At 41.3% G+C, this 17,699-nt stretch overlaps 1 protein-coding gene across 2 annotated transcripts in view; it reads left to right on the forward strand.

The window, feature by feature from the left end:
- Positions 1-7: 7 nt before the first annotated feature.
- LOC311532667 (uncharacterized protein) overlaps positions 8-17,699 on the forward strand; it is a 29,051-nt gene continuing 11,359 nt past the window's right edge. Inside the window, exons 1-7 of one of the 2 annotated variants that reach the window (XM_084651328.1) lie at positions 8-87; positions 2,921-3,138; positions 4,173-4,284; positions 4,981-7,266; positions 10,047-10,132; positions 10,735-10,845; positions 11,069-11,213. In XM_084651328.1, the coding sequence (XP_084507454.1) occupies positions 10,103-10,132; positions 10,735-10,845; positions 11,069-11,213 (286 nt within the window). In that variant the 5' untranslated portion in view covers positions 8-87; positions 2,921-3,138; positions 4,173-4,284; positions 4,981-7,266; positions 10,047-10,102. Of the gene's footprint in view, positions 88-2,920; positions 3,139-4,172; positions 4,285-4,980; positions 7,267-10,046; positions 10,133-10,734; positions 10,846-11,068; positions 11,214-13,954; positions 14,538-15,127; positions 15,680-17,699 lie in introns of those variants that run through there. The other variant, XM_084651329.1, reaches the window with a different exon arrangement.

The following is a 17,699-nucleotide window of genomic DNA, read 5'->3' on the forward strand; positions in this document are numbered from 1 at the left end:
GCCCGGCGCTGTTTGTCGCCATAGCAACTAGGCTGGGGCCCTGCGTCCGGCGAGCCGCCGAGCCCGCGGGGGAGGGGGAGGCAGATGGTGAGGACGGGGTAAGGGGGAGTTGTGGGGCGGAGGCCGGGGTGGGAAGGGTCGGGGGGAGGAAGGAGAGGAGCTGGGGCGTGAGTGGTTGGAGCGGCGGCAGTCAGGGTGGGAGGAAGAGGAGAGGCGTGAGGAAGAGTGGGTGGGGGTCAGCGATTGGGCCGCCAGCGGCCTGAGGGCAGAGAGGGAGGAGCAGGGATTTGGAGGGTGCTGTCTGCAGGTGCTAGTGAGTTGAAGGTGCTGGGGAATGGCTTCTGATGGCGCTGGTAGGTGCCATATGAGGGCGAACGTGGCAGTGGCAGGCCGCGGGTGAGGGGGTGGATGGTAGGAGTGAAGATGGGGAGTTATGACTAAAATTACCTGGGGAGCGGGAGTGAGGTGTGGGCTAAGAGCACAGCTGAGAAGCAGGAGTCATGATTTCTCATCCAGGCTCTGCCACTGACCTGAATTTGGGCAAGTCACTTAACCCCGACATGCTTCAGTTTTCTCTGTAAAATGTGGCAATACCCACAGACAGGGGTAAATTAATGTTTGTCCGGTGCTTTGAGTCAGAGCACTATATGTGCAAAGTATTATGATTTTTTATTATTATTAATAAGGTTAAACTCTCATTTGAAGCTCTGTAAAGGTTTAAATATTTATTGGGATTTTTACTGTGGTGATGGGGTTCAGATTTTTGTGATTTGGATCTTTGAAGGATGGTCCAGTGGTTAGGGTGCTAGCCTGGGACTCAGCAGATTTAGTTTCAATTGCCAGCTCTGCCACAGACTCCCTATATGGTCTTGGGCAGGTCACTTAGTGCTTGTGTACACAGGGAGTTATTCTGGAATTGCTCTTCCTGATTAACTCCATGTGTGGATGTTCTTATTTCAAAATAAAAACATCTGCACATGGAGTTAATCAGAAATCGGCTTTAAATTCACATCCTATCTTATTACAGATTTATTTTCATGTGTAAAGACTAACTCTTAGTCTCTCTTTCTGTGCCTCAGTTCCCCATCTGTAAAATGAGTGATAAAAGTACTTCCCTGTCTCACAGGGGTGTTGTGAGGATAAAAACATTAAAGATTGTAAGATGCTTAGATACTATGGTAGTGGAGGCCACAGAAGTATCTGAAAGAGAGAGATAAAGGCATTTGAGTTGGTACCTAGTGATAATTTGATTAAAAAATAGAAAGATATAAAATTAACATGTCACGCATTAAATGGATTAAAAGTTGGCTAACTGATAGGTCTCAACATATATTTGTAAATGGGGAATCATCATAGTATGGCTGTGTTTCTAGTGGGGTCCCTTAGGGACTGGTTTTTGGCCCTATGTTATTTAACATTTTTATTAATGACCTGGAAGAAAGCATAAAATTATCACTGATAAAGAATGCAGATGACACAAAAATTGGGGGAATGGTAAATAATAAAGAGGACAGATCACCCTGATGCTGAGCGATCTGGATCGCTTGGTAAGCTGGGCGCAATACTGTTTCTCACTTTGACAATAAAAGTAGAAATTAAGGCTTGCATCTTGCAAAGTTACCTGTGTGGGCACACCACTTTGTCCATGTGGTGCATCCCTGAAGGATTGGGGCCTACAGTGATCAATACACATCAATCCTGAATTCCAAGTCCCTATTTTAAAAATAAACGTTTCTCAGTTGTAAAAGTGCAACATAATAGAAAAGTAATATATTGGTTTTATATGCAAATCTATTACAGAGAAAATGCTTTTGGATCTGAGAATATTTCTCTCAGTTTTCAACCCAAGGGAACTTTTTTATACAAAAGTTATAAAAACTCTTAAATTAATTATTTCAGTACAAATTAAAGACAGAACCCTAATTCAGTAGCTCCTCTCTCATTTCTCTTAATTAAGGCCCCAGTCATTCTGACTCATACATAACTTTAAACAGTGAATTGTCCTATTGACTTCAATGAGATAAACAGCGTGTAAAGTTAATCACATGTATTAATCTTTGTAGGATCAGGGCCTGAGTCATAAAAATAATAGAGTGGGTGCTGTTTTAAAAACTTCAGCATTTACATCTTCTTGTGGTAATTGAAAATAATATATATGGTACTGCAGAACAGTAAATGCTGAATTTTAAATTGCACTCACTGTACTAATGATACTTTTATGTATATAAACACTTTACAACCTCCAAGTATACACCAATATTAATGGATTCATCTGTCATTAATCTAATTACTTGGTGATATGATCTATACAACATTCTTACCTGAATGAAAGTGTCTTTTAGTATACTATGCCCCATTTAAGCACCTAGGGCTTGATTTTAAATGGTGCTGAGCACCCACAGATCCCATTGAGTTTTGGCTGGTCAATACTTGTGAAAATCATGTCCTTCAGTGTGGACTTTGTATAGGGTCTTGTGTGGTATGGATTGTGGGGGGGAAAAATTATCCAAAATCCTGAGAAGTCTTCTAGAAGCTATGGGCCAGCTCCTGTTGAAGTTTAATGGGGATTTGCTTCAACATGAACTTGGACAAAAGAGTAAATGATTTATAAAATTGTACATAGGTGCTAATGTAAGTTGGTGATACTACAGGAACTCTTGTGTCTTTATTGGTCTGATCTTGTAGGTGCTCCATACACAGGACTTCTAGTGGGAATTCCATATGGATTGAGCACTGTGCACCCAGCTCCTCTGTAATTTCTGTTACAATTTAAATATTTAATTTAGTTCAGAACAAAAAGTTTTAAATGGCTGCTGGAATGATGGATTGAAAAAATGTCATCACGGAGAAGGAATAACTTTCTTAAATAATACTTCTAGCTAGATTGTAACATATACATTAATGATTTTCCCTGACTGAGGTTTTTCAGCATCATATAATTAAGAAGTTCTACATAAAGCTGACAAGAGCACATAAGGAAATCTGTGTCTGATGAAAGTATCCCATAAAATGGATAAAGTTGGAGGAACATCTGGACATGCGAGGATAAGATTATGTGGAAACCATCAAACTTTGGATGTATCTTGGTTAAATTCTAGCCTACAAGAGACATTATTACCAGGAAAACCATGGCATAAGGTAAAATGTTTGTTTGCAAAATATGCATCTATTAATAATGATTTAAATGCATGTGGATGTCATCTTTGCAATTTTTGATCTGTCCTTGTTCCTATTGCTTGCTTATATGGACATTTTTTTCCTTAGTGTGGGGGGTATTAAAACAACAACTGTTGTTTTTAAATATGGAAGTAGGCAAATATTCTAATGACTATTTCAGTTAGCTTGTCAAGAATTTTATTATTCTCCTTGAAAGTTAGGACAAAAGTCATGCATCAGAATGTTACTCAACTGTTCACATTAGATTTACCACAACAAATTCTCTAAAGGCAGTGTGTTTGCACAAAAACAGCTAAAGAAACTCTCAACACATATGAGGCAAGGGGAAGATTACAATCTTCCAGACTGTTTGCGTTCTGTAACTTTAATTTCACTCATCTCATGGACAAAGCATGTTATAAATACTGGCCAGATGGACATATTTGAACAGAATGCTAGCAATAAACATCAGACCAAATTCATACCTTCACCAGATCTGAGTTTGCCCCATTATACTTAGTATCTAATTCTGAAATATAATTTAATAAAAAATTGTCAGAATATTTTGCTTTCTTATGGGTTTTCTGATATTTAGCTTTAACTTTTCTTTGCTTAATAAAATTTCCTTACTTGTAGGTAAACCCTAAAGCATTCCTTCCCTTCATAGTGTTTATCTGGTTCAAAGTTTTGTTCAGTTCTTATATTCTTCCCCTTCCCCCTTTTTTTCATAGTCTCTAAGAATCGTTGGCAGTAACCATCTTGAAATCTTTATTTGCTTTGAGTTATAAAGCAGAATCAATATAGATTCCTGCCCACCAATTTAACCTGATATGTAAAAGAAAATACACCTACAAGCAAAATGCATTGATACATTGTTTAGTTTTGAATCCACAAATAGGGAAGTCAAATAATCTGAGTACTATCAATTTTATTTACAGCATAGGGCACAATGTTGCAATACCTTACTCAATAAGTGAGTCCCGCATTTATTTTCCTTTCCCGTCTCTCTTTCAAAGTTCTCTTATTGCAATGACTTTCCATGCCACTAAGGAGGGCTGGAATCATCTGCCTTTGGTGATTGTCTGTATTGCTCCATGTGTCACACAGAGGATTCTGCTAAGGAACAATGTAAGTTGCTTGTATTGCCTCAGGGAATGAGCATGCTGCTGCCCCAGATCGTTCTAGCCCAACAGCAGAAAGATGAGCTTGGGAACCAAGACTGGGATAGGTTTCAGAGTAGCAGCCGTGTTAGTCTGTATTCGCAAAAAGAAAAGGAGTACTTGTGGCACCTTAGAGACTAACCAATTTATTTGAGCATAAGCTTTCGTGAGCTACAGCTCACTTCATCGGATGCATAAAGTGGAAAATACAGTGAGGAGATTTATATACACACAGACCATGAAAAAATGGGTGTTTATCATACACATTGTAAGGAGAGTGGGATAGTTCTGCATGGCAGCATGTTGAAATAAGATGCAACCTCTGGATCAGCCACATTAAGATGAAAGATTGCTCCTTAAAGAACTTCAGATGATGTCCAGATACTACAGTGCAGGGTGCATTAAAAGTCAATAGTTAGCCTGAATTAAAGTTTGAAGAATTTCTGGAACTACAGTATGTTTAAAATACTTACTGAGTCAAGGTAGGTGAGTAACATTTTTTTATTGGACCAACTTTTGTTGGTTAAAGAGGCAAGCTATTGACCTACAAAAGTTGATCCAATAAAAAACGTTACGCACCTAGTCTCTTTAATATCTGGGGACCAACACAGCTACAACAACACTGCAAACTTAGTATTTTATTACTAATTTATTTCTCCTTTAGGTTTTAGACAAACTTGGAGCTGCTCTTGCTGATGACATGAACACCAACTAAGAAATCCTAAACCATGACAAATGATTTTCTGTCTCCTTGGCCAGCATTTTGTTAAAAAAATATTTTAGTGAGTGTCCTAATCAACCTAGTCTACTAGTAAGTGAGTTATGGGAGCTTTGAGCCTACAGCAACATAACGTGAACATGTACAAATCTCTTGTTGTCATAAAAGTAAAGTGGATTATTTTGTTCTCAGTTATAAAATTGTACTTCTAAATTTTTCAGTGTAGTTAATCGATCTGAAATAAGATTAAAATGTTATATATCTTTTACCTTGTATCTAACAGGCTTTCAGTATTTTTTTCTCCTCTCAGGAAACTTGAAAAGAAAACAAGATAATGAGTGTATGTATGAGGGTTTTCTCCATTGGAGCTATGGTTCAAATCCAGATTCAGTGAGATATCAAACTCCTATAAGGATAGATTCTGTAGTCCTAACTTAGCAAAACTTTCATTGACATTATGGGAATTTTGTCTGAGTTAGGATTGTAGGATCTAGCCCTTTGAGCAGACTCTTCTTAGAACGGAATTCATGTGGTAGCAGACTTGACAGGTTTGGAAGCATTTGTGCGTGACAAGGAGGATGGGAGTATCCAGTTCTTCATTATGGAAGCTGATGACTGAATGTAGGGAGGATGGTAGTGGGGCTGCTGTCCTGTTGAGTATACAGTTCTGGACAAAATCCTGAGGATCTTACTTAGGCAAAAATGTCATTAACTTCAATGGAAATTTTGCCTATGAACTGAGCAAGGAGCTCAGGATTTTGTTCCATATCTTTAAAATCTTCTTAAGCATTGATTGTCTGGCTACTAGAATCTTTTGTTGCCAAAGCAGTAGAGTGTTTTTAAACCTGGGAATTTCTTGCTCCACATTAAGAGTAGCCTGAACCAAGCTTAGTCTGTGGTATCTTTACCCTAGTAAATGGTTATTTCTCTTAATAAGAGTAACCTGCTAACAGGACTTGCTACTGTGGGAATTTATTGTTCCCCAGTAAGAATATCTTGGGACAGGAGCACTCCCAATATCATTGTCTTTGTGAGAAAGTTACTACAGATTTTCTTTAGGGAAAAGTTACTCTCCCTGTCTTAAATATCTAACTTAAATAATCGAACACACAAAGTAGGAAGGCAGAACTTTTAACTGCTTTGTGCCTTACTTACCAAGGTGTTTTTTTTTTTTAAATAAGAACCAAAATAGAAGACCTCACTACACTTTTGAACATCCCTTTAAAAAAATCACAAAACAATGTATTAGTTTTCAAAGTTAAGTACTTCATCACTTGTTTTTCAAATTAGGCATTTGTTATCTCTAAGGAAGAAGTTCATTACTATTTTGAAGTCCACTGCATTTGTTTTTGCAAGAAATATTTTATAGAGGTATTTCAGATCCATTGCTTCTGTCAGCAGCAACTTGCCATTTACCCTTCTTTAACTGGGGGTTAGAGGACAAAGATAGGCAAGGAGGTGATGGCAGTATGACTTCTTCATGTGCCATGCTACCAAAGGAAGAGAGGATGTAGGGAGTAATGGAAGGGTCAGATCTCTGTGTGATTGCCCTGGGATCCATGAAACTTTTTGACAGATCTCAGAACATCCATCTCGTTCAAGGGTTCTCCCCTCCATGGCTCTACAAACCACAAGCTGGAATAATGCTTCAGGAACTCCATGAATTAAGAGTTTCTTGTATTGCTCTTCACCTCCTGCATCTTTTTCTGTTGGTGGATATATCCAACCTTGGAGTTTAACATTTGAGAGTAAGGCCGAGTAAGACTGGTATATGAAGAAGTAGTAAGTATGACTCTGGGTATTCTTTCTGAAAAATAAGAGATTCCTTCAAGTAAACTTTTCTCCAGGATAAAGATATTTAGAAGTAAGTTTGACTCAAAATAATTTTACTGAGGACTAAGACATTCTTGGGAAAGAAGGCTTGCCTCTATATTCAGTGGCACCAGTCCTTCCTCTCAGTGGCTGACATAAGGCACTGCTCATGGGCAAATTTTCTCTACTAAAACTTCCTTCCCTAACGTGATAATCAACAGTCGTGGCCCTGGCAGCAAAAAATGGCAAGAACTGTTTATACAAGATGTTATGTTCTTGTGATAACCCAAACGTTCTGTACCTAGTCTTCCACAAACATGAGTGAGAGAGATCAGAAGAAGTTGGAAGAAGATACAAGGATTTGGGTGAAGCAACAGTGCTTAAAAGCTGCGGAACGCATTAGCTGTCAGTTCAGACTTGGTGAGTTAAGATATACTGTCTATGCCATATATATGTGGAAACAAGCTTGGGCAATAAAAACAACTGCCACTATCTGCAAATCTTACTGTTACAGCTAAATCTTTGTCTACAAAAGTATTAAACAAAAGATTTTAGAGACTCAAATCCAGCCACCTACTCTATTTATGAATAAACAAGAATGTGATTGCACCACAGAAATAATGGGTCAGGTTCTGGTTCCTTCTCTAGCTGCTTTTGCGTCATTTTGGTTGAGCAAAGCAGCTGTAAAGCAAGCAGATCTGGCCTCCTAAGGATTCTCCTACACTTGAAAATCCTTGGAGGACTGTAGCATCTCTTATGCTTACACATCTTGCTGTCTTTCAATGAATGATTCATTCTATAGGAAAGGGGCATCGCCAGTGTGTCCCTCTACTCCATTGATTCCTGGGTGCCAGCATGGCTTTTTGGGACAGTAGGTTGCTGGATGTGAACGAGAGCGGTCTTTTGTCAGCTCTAATTTATGCTGAGGAATGGCCCAGTCCTTGGCTGGCCCAGGATCTAGGGATTCTAATGATGAATAATACCTATATCTGATACCATACTTTTCATTGTGCTTTTTTTCAATCGATCTCAAAGCATTTGACAAAGGCAGTACGTATCATTATCTCCATCTTTTCAGATAAAATGCCACCTGAAAGCAAGCTGTCTTTACCCCTCCTTCAATCTTGCACCAAACACAGATTTGCCAAATGGAAGGATGTGGGCTGAATGGGTCAAATTTATCCCTGATGTCATTCCACTGAAGTTGGGGGAGTTAATACCATGGATGAATTTGGCCTGTGGTTTAATTTGTTACTACAAATGTCTCTCACATAACTATCACAGTTACCAGGCTAACTGTGCTTCTGACTCCCTCCTGATTTCTGAGTTCATCCCCTCTCACATCTCATCATGTACCTTGGGAAGGAATCACCTAATTCTCCCACTCTCAGACCAGGTCTGACTTAGTTTCAGTTCCTGCAGTTCTTTTTCTGCTAGGAGCTATGACAGTGGTACTCAGTGACCAGACAGCCTTCTTAAAGGAAAGTTTTTATTTTTTTTAAAAAAGCATTTCAAAGAAAAAGACCGTAAAACAATAAAACAGACAATATTCACGTCTAGGTAACTCATGTGTCTGTCCATCTTCCAGATGGGGATTCTGGTAGACCTAAGCTTCCTATAGGCACCACAAGGCTCCTGCCATTCTGCTATCTCCCAGGGGCTATGAGAGTGACCACCCAGCTTTAAGAGTATAGTACATTTATTTAGGACAAAAGCATTACATGAAAAAACATACAAACCAGTATATTCTACACTCATGCTAAGCCTACCACGTGGAGACACTGGTAGGTTTCCAGTCCTTCAGACTCTTCCAACAGTGTTTTGACCTCCTGGTTATAGTCTCATCTGAGTTCAAGGATCAAATGAGGGACCCTGAGTCAGTTCAGGCTGCCCCTTGTTACCAAAACCCCATTCTTTCCCTACGGTGCCTCTTGAACCTGGTCAGAACCAGTATGTGATGGGGCGGGATCTGAGTTACTACAGAAAATTCTTCTCTAGGTATCTAGCTGGTGAATCTTGTCCATATGCTCAGGGTTTAGCTGATCACTATATTTGGGGTCGGCAAGGAATTTTCCTCCAGAGCAGATTAGAAGAGGCCCTGGAGGTTTTTCGCCTTCCTCTGTAGCATGGGGCACGGGTCACTTGCTGGAGGATTCTCTGCTCCTTGAAGTCTTTAAACATGATTTGAGGACTTCAGTAGCTCAGACATAGGTGAGAGGTTTTTCGCAGGAGTGGGTGGGTGAGATTCTGTGGCCTGCTTTGTGCAGGAGGTCGGACTAGATGATCATAATGGTCCCTTCTGACCTTAATATCTATGAATCTAAGGCTGCTAGGCTCTGAGTGACAGTTCCTTCCATTAAATCACAAATCAATTCTCTATGTCTACTGCAGGGAGTTTTCTGTCTTTAAAAGCTACGCAGTGCTTTAAACACACATTCACAGGAATTGTCACCTTTAACCATTTAGTGTCCCTTTTGATCTCTAGACTCCCAGTCTTCGCAGAACAGATGCATAACTTTAGGCTGGAGCCTGGAAGTAGGCCATTGTCTTGTAATTGTTGCCCAGTTGATGGGAGGTTGCTTACACAGAGCCACTATGTTGTCCTTTCCTGCTTGTCTTTCCAACAGTCCGCTATTAAGAAAGACCAGTACATCCATAAGGAAAGTTAAATAAGCTATTATAGCTATACAGTAACTTCACCTCACTGACCAGGCCACAGATAATATTCACACAATTATTATATATCAGTATGCTCAGATTATTACCTAGCAGCTCCATGCCTGCCACAGTAATGTCCTCAATTTCATTCATATGTTTTCACCTTTCAGTATGAAATTGAAGAAGTCACTGTATGCCATTATTTCCTGCCATAGGCTCTGATCCTACAATGAGTTCTCTGCAGGCAGACCTCTGTACCTGTCGGGAGACCCACTGAAGTCAGTAGGATTCTGTGCAGATGCAGGGGTCAGCCTATGCAGATCTCATTGGAGGACTGAATCCATGCTGCTTATTGTCCTTTTTTGTTTATTTTGTGTTTTTTATCAAAAAAATTCAGCTAAAATATATCTCGGAAGAAAATTAAATATGCAAATAAATGAAAGAGAAGTATATATAGCAATATCATACCAACTGCAGCTTAGCAGTAATTAGGGTTTACCGCAGGAATGTTCTGCTGTTTTCAAATTAACTTTTTATCGTAGGAAATCTGAAAAATGTCCTGTTTTAGTACTGCTGTATCTCCTACCTGAAGCTAGAAATGAAACCGCCACAGGATTCCTTATTCGATGTATGCTCTTCAATAAATTGGTTTGCATGTAAAAATGACTAGTGTTCATGTAAGTGGCTGAATTAAACAAGAATTTTTTGTGAAGTTAAAATTAAAAATTGATTCCCTTCAATAATAATAATAAATAATGACTTGACTTCGGTCTCTTGAAAATATTCACTTTTAAAAGTGCTTAATAAATATTAATTGCACTTAATTGGAATTCCAGTCTCTGACTCCATCTTAGGAGTCATTCTTAGATACCTTAAGGTTGGAAAATGCAGTTTTAATTTTGCTTTTAAGTCTTTTGGACCTGATTTTTTGCCCCCAAACTGTGTGTATTCATCTGCAATGTGAAAAGAGTGTAAAGTGGGATTATGACATAACCAACCAGAATTCTCCACTCACTTACACCAATGGTAGTATTTTGTACCCAACCTGCATTTGCTTTGCATAGGTGTAAGATTGCACACAGGGCGCAAGGCAGTGGAGAATCAGGTCCTTTGAGTCCGACCCTGTATTTGTTTAATTGTGTGTTTTGGGTGTGCAAGATATGGAGGACTCAAGCCTTGCATTTGTAAATTACTTTTAAAATAAATTACATTTTGTTTTCTGTACACTAGATAATAACTGACAGACTGGCTCCCGAAATGGTGCATTTTCTTAATGATACCTACAACACAGTAGCAACAGAGATGGAATTGTTATTGGCTACACATGAAGCATGGAAAAAGGTAGCTTATTCTTTCTCCAGTTACAGTTTTTTGCTAAGAAAAAATCTTTAACTTGTTTTTTTAAATATTATTCAGCAAATAAAAATCCAGGTAATTTATATACCCTCTCATAGGTTATTTTGAATCAACTTTAACATCTAAATTAAAGATCTGGTGGTAGATATCCAAAATTGTAAATTGTTTGTGACTAGAACACCATTTATTTTAAATTTTGCATTTATAGGCAGAAGATTCATATAAGGATCTACTTCCATCAGAGTGGAATTCTAATTCGACATCAGTAGCTAAAAAAAGGACAAATTCTGTTGAAAGCAAAGACCTCAATCTAGCCATACACAGAGGATCTGTTTTCCAATTAAATGAAAAAGGTAAAGGAATACATTGATTCAACCCTTAATAATGCTCTCTTAAGTGTACCTGACATTTAAAAAATAAATCAGAAATATCCACATAGAAAAAAACATAATTAAATTAGAGTTAAGGCTACCATAACTGTACTGTGGTTGGGGAGCAAAACAGGCCCCAGCAATACCCACAAAGCCTGATTTAAGGAGTTCTGACTCAGCCCTCTCAATTCCCAGGTCCCTATCTTCCACAATAAATCCACATCATCATTACATGAGTGGAAAAGCAAATTTATTTAATTTGATGCATTTTACTTAGTGTGATTAGGGTCCCAGGGAGCCATGCTGTAGTCACTCACTTAGGATCTACTGCAAAGAATGGGGCAAACAAACCCAAAGCTGGTGGATATTCCAATACTTAGGCTTACCAAGCAAGCACAAAACAGCTTCTGTAATACCTTAGTAGTTACCCAGAAGCCTACAACACAGTTTCCTTTTAAGGAACCCAGCTTCAGGCCTTCACCCAGACACCCAAGTCAAATACAAAAGTTCTACCAATCCCAAAGGATTGGACACGTTACCTCCCAGATTAAGGAATATTTCAGATCTTACCCAAATACATTCTTATAGCCAATTCTTATTAACTAAACTAAAATTTATTAGAAAAGAGAGAGAGTAGTGGTTAAAAGCTCAATATACATACAGACAGGAGTATAGTTTCAAGATCAGCTTCATAGTAGAGATGGTAAACTTTGTAGTTGCAAAGAGTTCTTTCAGAATTAGTCCATAGGTTATAGTCCAATGTCCATATTCAGGGTAATCCAGGTGGGACTGGAGATCTCAGCCTTATGATTTAAGCTTCCCCTGCCTGAAGCATCAAGCAGATCTGAGATAAAAAAGGATCAGGACCCAAGGGTTTTTATACAGTTCCAGGCATTCTTTTGGCAGCTCAGAGTCCTTAGGCGTACAATAGGCAATCAGGGAGACTTTGAAGTAGACATATTTCCTAAGCATCACTAGTAACTAGCTACAGGGATTAACATAAGGTAATTTATCCATTAAGCAGTTTATTACAAACTTTAAAGAGACATATAGACAATGACACTATTTCATCCAACATTCATCTAAATGTTAATATTCCCTGTTGATCTCTGAATCAATTGCTATAGTGATAGACAGGAGCTGTCTATTTTCATGGCTGACATCTAACAAAATATAAGTAAACACATACAGTTAGTATTATGTCCAGTCCTCTAACAATACAGGTTTGCATTTCAAAGTTCTAGCCTATCTAACATGGAATGACCCTAATTACCATTCACATATTTTTCTAACATGTCTCTAAAGGTTGACTCTGGGTCATTTAGCCTGCGAGCCACTTAACCCTTTCTATTGGCACCATACTTGACACACTTTGTATAAGATTCATTGCAACTATAGAACAGTGGTAGCAACAATGATTTGCAAGGTCATATTCTAATCAGATAACATCACACTTAGAGATTGGTCCAAGTAGAAAAGAAAGTATTCATATCTGGAGCTTCCAAACTATCAAGATGTTTGGATCCACTTTGTGGTTCAGCATATTATAAAGATAGGAGTATGTGTGATATCCACACCTGAATCCAAGTTTCAATTCTGAAGCCTTCCGAATTCTGATCCAGGGTTTAGGTTCAAGCCTCTCTCTCTCTTTTTTTTTTTTTAAATACCAGAGTTTACAGAAAGTGTTAACATTATTTAAATGCTACAACTACTATAACCATGTTGAAAAACAAACCTGCATATTATAGGTTAAGAACTTCTGAAAGTACCAGTCCCAGTAATTCAGAGATAATTTGTTAACAAAGAGTAACTGCTTTGCTTGTGCTTTCCCTGACAGTCAAGAGTGCCAAACCATTTTTGAAGAGTGTGATTTTTCTCCTTTATTAAAACATTAAAGGACCTCCACTTCAGATACACAAAAGTGCTCCTTCACACAGACATGAGAGCTAATAGAGGTTTTCAAGCTCATGTAGAGTGTCATTATTTATTCATTCAGGTTTAAAATAATTGGGCAAAAGATCAGCTAGTGTAACTACCCACGTGAGTTTTAAAATAGATCAATTTACTGCAGAATGTGTGGCATTTTGCAAAAGAATACTTTTCACCTAACTCATAGCAGTGTTTTTTCTCCAAGTGCTAGTGCATATATATATATATATATATAGCTCAGGTATGTGCTTTCCCACTAGAGCCGGAGACTTGTAGATAGGAGTTCCCATTAGGGCGGCACATGTGCTCTGAGAGTCCTCATACCTCTAACCAAGGTCATAAGGGACGGAGCTGCCTGACTTCTCTTTCTCACTGCCTGTGGCTCTCAGTGATGCCTCACGCTCACTGTCTTTCTAGTGCTGGTGAGCACCCTTTTCTTTTAAATAGTCCTAGAGTTGTTAGCTTAGTCTTAGCCCTGGTCTACACTAGGACTTTAGGTTGAATTTAGCAGCGTTAAATCAATGTAAACTTGCACCTGTCCATGCGATGAAGCCCTTTATTTCGACTTAAAGGGCTCTTAAAATCGATTTCCATACTTGACATTAGCGCTTAAATCGGCCTTGCCGGGTCAAATTTGGGGTACTGTGGACACAATTCGACGATATTGGCCTCCGGGAGCTATCCCAGAGTGCTCCATTGTGACCACTCTGGACAGCACTCTCAACTCAGATGCACTGGCCAGGTAGACAGGAAAAGAACTGCGAACTTTTGAATCTCATTTCCTGTTTGGCCAGCGTGGCAAGCTGCAGGTGACCATGATGGAGTCCCAGAATCGCAAAAGAGCTCCAGCATGGACTGAACGGGAGGTACGGGATCTGATCGCTGTATGGGGAGAGGAATCCGTGCTATCAGAACTCCGTTCCAGTTTTCGAAATGCCAAAACCTTTGTCAAAATCTCCCAGGGCATGAAGGACAGAGGCCATAACAGGGATCCGAAGCAGTGTCACGTGAAACTTAAGGAGCTGAGGCAAGCCTACCAGAAAACCAGAGGGGCGAATGGCAGCTCCGGGTCAGCGCCCCAAACATGCCACTTCTATGATGAGCTGCATGCCATTTTAGGGGGTTCAGCCACCATTACCCCAGCCATGTTGTTTGACTCCTTCAATGGAGATGGAGGCAACATGGAAGCAGGTTTGGGGGACGAAGAAGAAGAAGATGATGATGATGATGAGATTGTAGATAGCTCACAGCAAGCAAGCGGAGAAACTGGTTTTCCCGACAGCCAGGAACTGTTTCTCACCCTGGACCTGGAGCCAGTACCTCCCAAACCCACCCAAGGCTGCCTCCTGGACCCGGCAGGCGGAGAAGGGACCTCTGGTGAGTGTACCTTTTAAAATACTATACATGGTTTAAAAGCAAGCATGTTTAATGATTAATTTGCCCTGGCATTCGTGGCTCTCCTGGATGTACTCCCAAAGCCTTTGCAAAAGGTTTCTGGGGAGGGCAGCCTTATTGCGTCCTTCATGGTAGGACACTTTACCACTCCAGGCCAGTAACACGTACTCAGGAATCATTGTACAACAAAGCATTGCAGTGTATGTTTGCTGGCGTTCAAACAACATCCGTTCTTTATCTCTCTGTGTTATCCTCAGGAGAGTGAGATATCATTCATGGTCTCCTGGTTGAAATAGGGTGCTTTTGTCAAGGGGACATTCAGAGGAGCCCGTTCCTGCTGAGCTGTTTGCCTGCGGCTGAACAGAAATGTTCCCCGCTGTTAGCCACGGGGAGGCGGGAGGGTTGAGGGGTAGCCACGCGGTGGGGGGAGGCAAAATGCGACCTTGTAACGAAAGCACATGTGCTATGTATGTAATGTTAACAGCAAGGTTTACCCTGAAAGACTGTAAAGACTGTTTTATAAAATGTGTCTTTTTAAATACTGCTGTCCCTTTTTTTTTTTTCTCCACCAGCTGCATGTGTTTCAATGATCACAGGATCTTCTCCTTCCCAGAGGCTAGTGGAGATTAGAAAGAAAAAAAAACGCGCTCGTGATGAAATGTTCTCTGAGCTCATGCTGTCCTCCCACACTGACAGAGCACAGACGAATGCATGGAGGCAAATAATGTCAGAGTGCAGGAAAGCACAAAATGACCGGGAGGAGAGGTGGCGAGCTGAAGAGAGTAAGTGGCGGGCTGAAGACAGGGCTGAAGCTCAAATGTGGCGGCATTGTGATGAGAGGAGTTAGGATTCAATGCTGAGGCTGCTGGCGGACCAAACCAGTATGCTCCAGTGTATGATTGAGCTGCAGCAAAGGCAGCTGGAGCACAGACTGCCACTACAGCCCCTGTGTAACCAACCACCGTCCTCCCCAAGTTCCATAGCCTCCACACCCAGACGCCCAAGAACGCGGTGGGGGGCACCGGCCAACCAGCCACTCCACCACAGAGGATTGCCCAAAAAAAAAAAGGCTGGCATTCAATAAATTTTAAAGTTGTAAACTTTTAAAGTGCTGTGTGGCATTTTCCTTCCCTCCTCCACCACCCCTCCTGGGCTACCTTGGTAGTCGTCCCCCTATTTGTGTGATGAATGAATAAAGAATGCATGAATGTGAAGCAACAATGACTTTATTGCCTCTGCAAGCAATGATTAAAGGGAGGAGGGGAGGGTGGTTAGCTTGCAGGGAAGTAGAGTGAACCAAGGGGCGGGGGGTTTCATCAAGGAGAAACAAAGAGAATTTTCACACCGTAGCCTGGCCAGTCATGAAACTGGTTTTCAAAGCTTCTCTGATGTGTACCACACCCTCCTGTACTCTTCTAACCGCCCTGGTGTCTGGCTGCGCGTAACTGGCAGCCAGGCGATTTGCCTCAACCTCCCACCCCGCCATAAACGTCTCCCCCTTACTCTCACAGATATTGTGGAGCACACAGCAAGCAGTAATAACAGTGGGAATATTGGTTTTGCTGAGGTCTAAGCGAGTCAGTAAACTGTGCCAGCGCGCCTTTAAACATCCAAATGCACATTCTACCACCATTCTGCACTTGCTCAGTCCTGACTACTGTCCAGGCTGCCTGTGTATGGCTTCATGAGCCATGGCATTAAGGGGTAGGCTGGGTCCCCAAGGATACATATAGGCATTTCAACGTCCCCAACAGTTATTTTCTGGTCTGGGAATAAAGTCCCTTCCTGCAGCTTTTGAAACAGACCAGAGTTCCTGAAGATGCGAGCGTCATGTACCTTTCCCGGCCATCCCACGTTGATGTTGGTGAAACGTCCCTTGTGATCCACCAGAGCTTGCAGCACTATTGAAAAGTACCCCTTGCGGTTTATGTACTCGCCGGCTTGGTGCTCCGGTGCCAAGATAGGGATATGTGTTCCGTCTATGGCCCCACCACAGTTAGGGAATCCCCTTGCAGCAAAGCCATCCACTATGACCTGCACATTTCCCAGGGTCACTACCCTTGATATCAGCAGATCTTTGATTGCGTGGGCTACTTGCATCACAGCAGCCCCAACAGTAGATTTGCCCACTCCAAATTGATTCCCAACTGACCGGTAGCTATCTGGCGTTGCAAGCTTCCACAGGGCTATCGCCACTCGCTTCTCAGCTGTGAGGGCTGCTCTCCTCTTGGTATTCATGCGCTTCAGGGAAGGGGAAAGCAAATCACAAAGTTCCATGAAAGTGCCCTTATGCATGTGAAAGTTTCGCAGACACTGGGAATCATCCCAGACCCGCAACACTATGCGGTCCCACCAGTCTGTGCTTGTTTCCCGAGCCCAGAATAGGCGTTCCACAGCATGAACCTGCCCCATTAGCACCATGATGCATGCATTGGCAGGGCCCATGCTTTCAGAGAAATCTGTGTCCATGTCCTGATCACTCACGTGACCGCGCTGACGTCGCCTCCTCGCCCGGTAGCGCTCTGCCAGGTTCTGGTGCTGCATATACTGCTGGATAATGCGTGTGGTGTTTAATGTGCTCCTAATTGCCAAAGTGAGCTGAGCGGCCTCCATGCTTGCCTTGGTATGGCGTCCGCACAGAAAAAAGGCATGGAACGATTGTCTGCCATTGCTCTGACGGAGGGAGGGGCGACTGACGACATGGCTTACAGGGTTGGCTTCAGGGAGCTAAAATCAACAAAGGGGGTGTCTTTACATCAAGGAGTATTTCAGGCAGGACTTCACGGAGGGTTCCAATAAGAAATGGTGCACCTAAGTTATTGTTCTTATTGGAACAAGGAGGTTAGTCTGGCCTTTGATTGATACATGGCTAGATTTACCTCGCTGCACCTTCTCTATGAGTGACTGCAGTGTGACCTAGAGGAATGAGTCCCCTAGACGGGGTGCGGGAAGCAAATGAGTACAAAACAAATCTGGTCTATTTCTTGTTTTGATCCACTCCATCTATCTTTTACATCTTTGGCTGGCAGCAGACGGTGCAGAAGGACTGCATGCCATCCACATCTCATGACTGCCCGGCAGAAGATGATGCAATAGGACTGCTAGCAATCCGTATCGCCTGCCTGCTCACCATAAGACGGTTCA

The sequence above is a fragment of the Lepidochelys olivacea genome, assembly GCF_965140295.1.
Source record: "Lepidochelys olivacea isolate rLepOli2 genome assembly, chromosome: 17".
NCBI lineage: Eukaryota > Metazoa > Chordata > Testudines > Cheloniidae > Lepidochelys > Lepidochelys olivacea.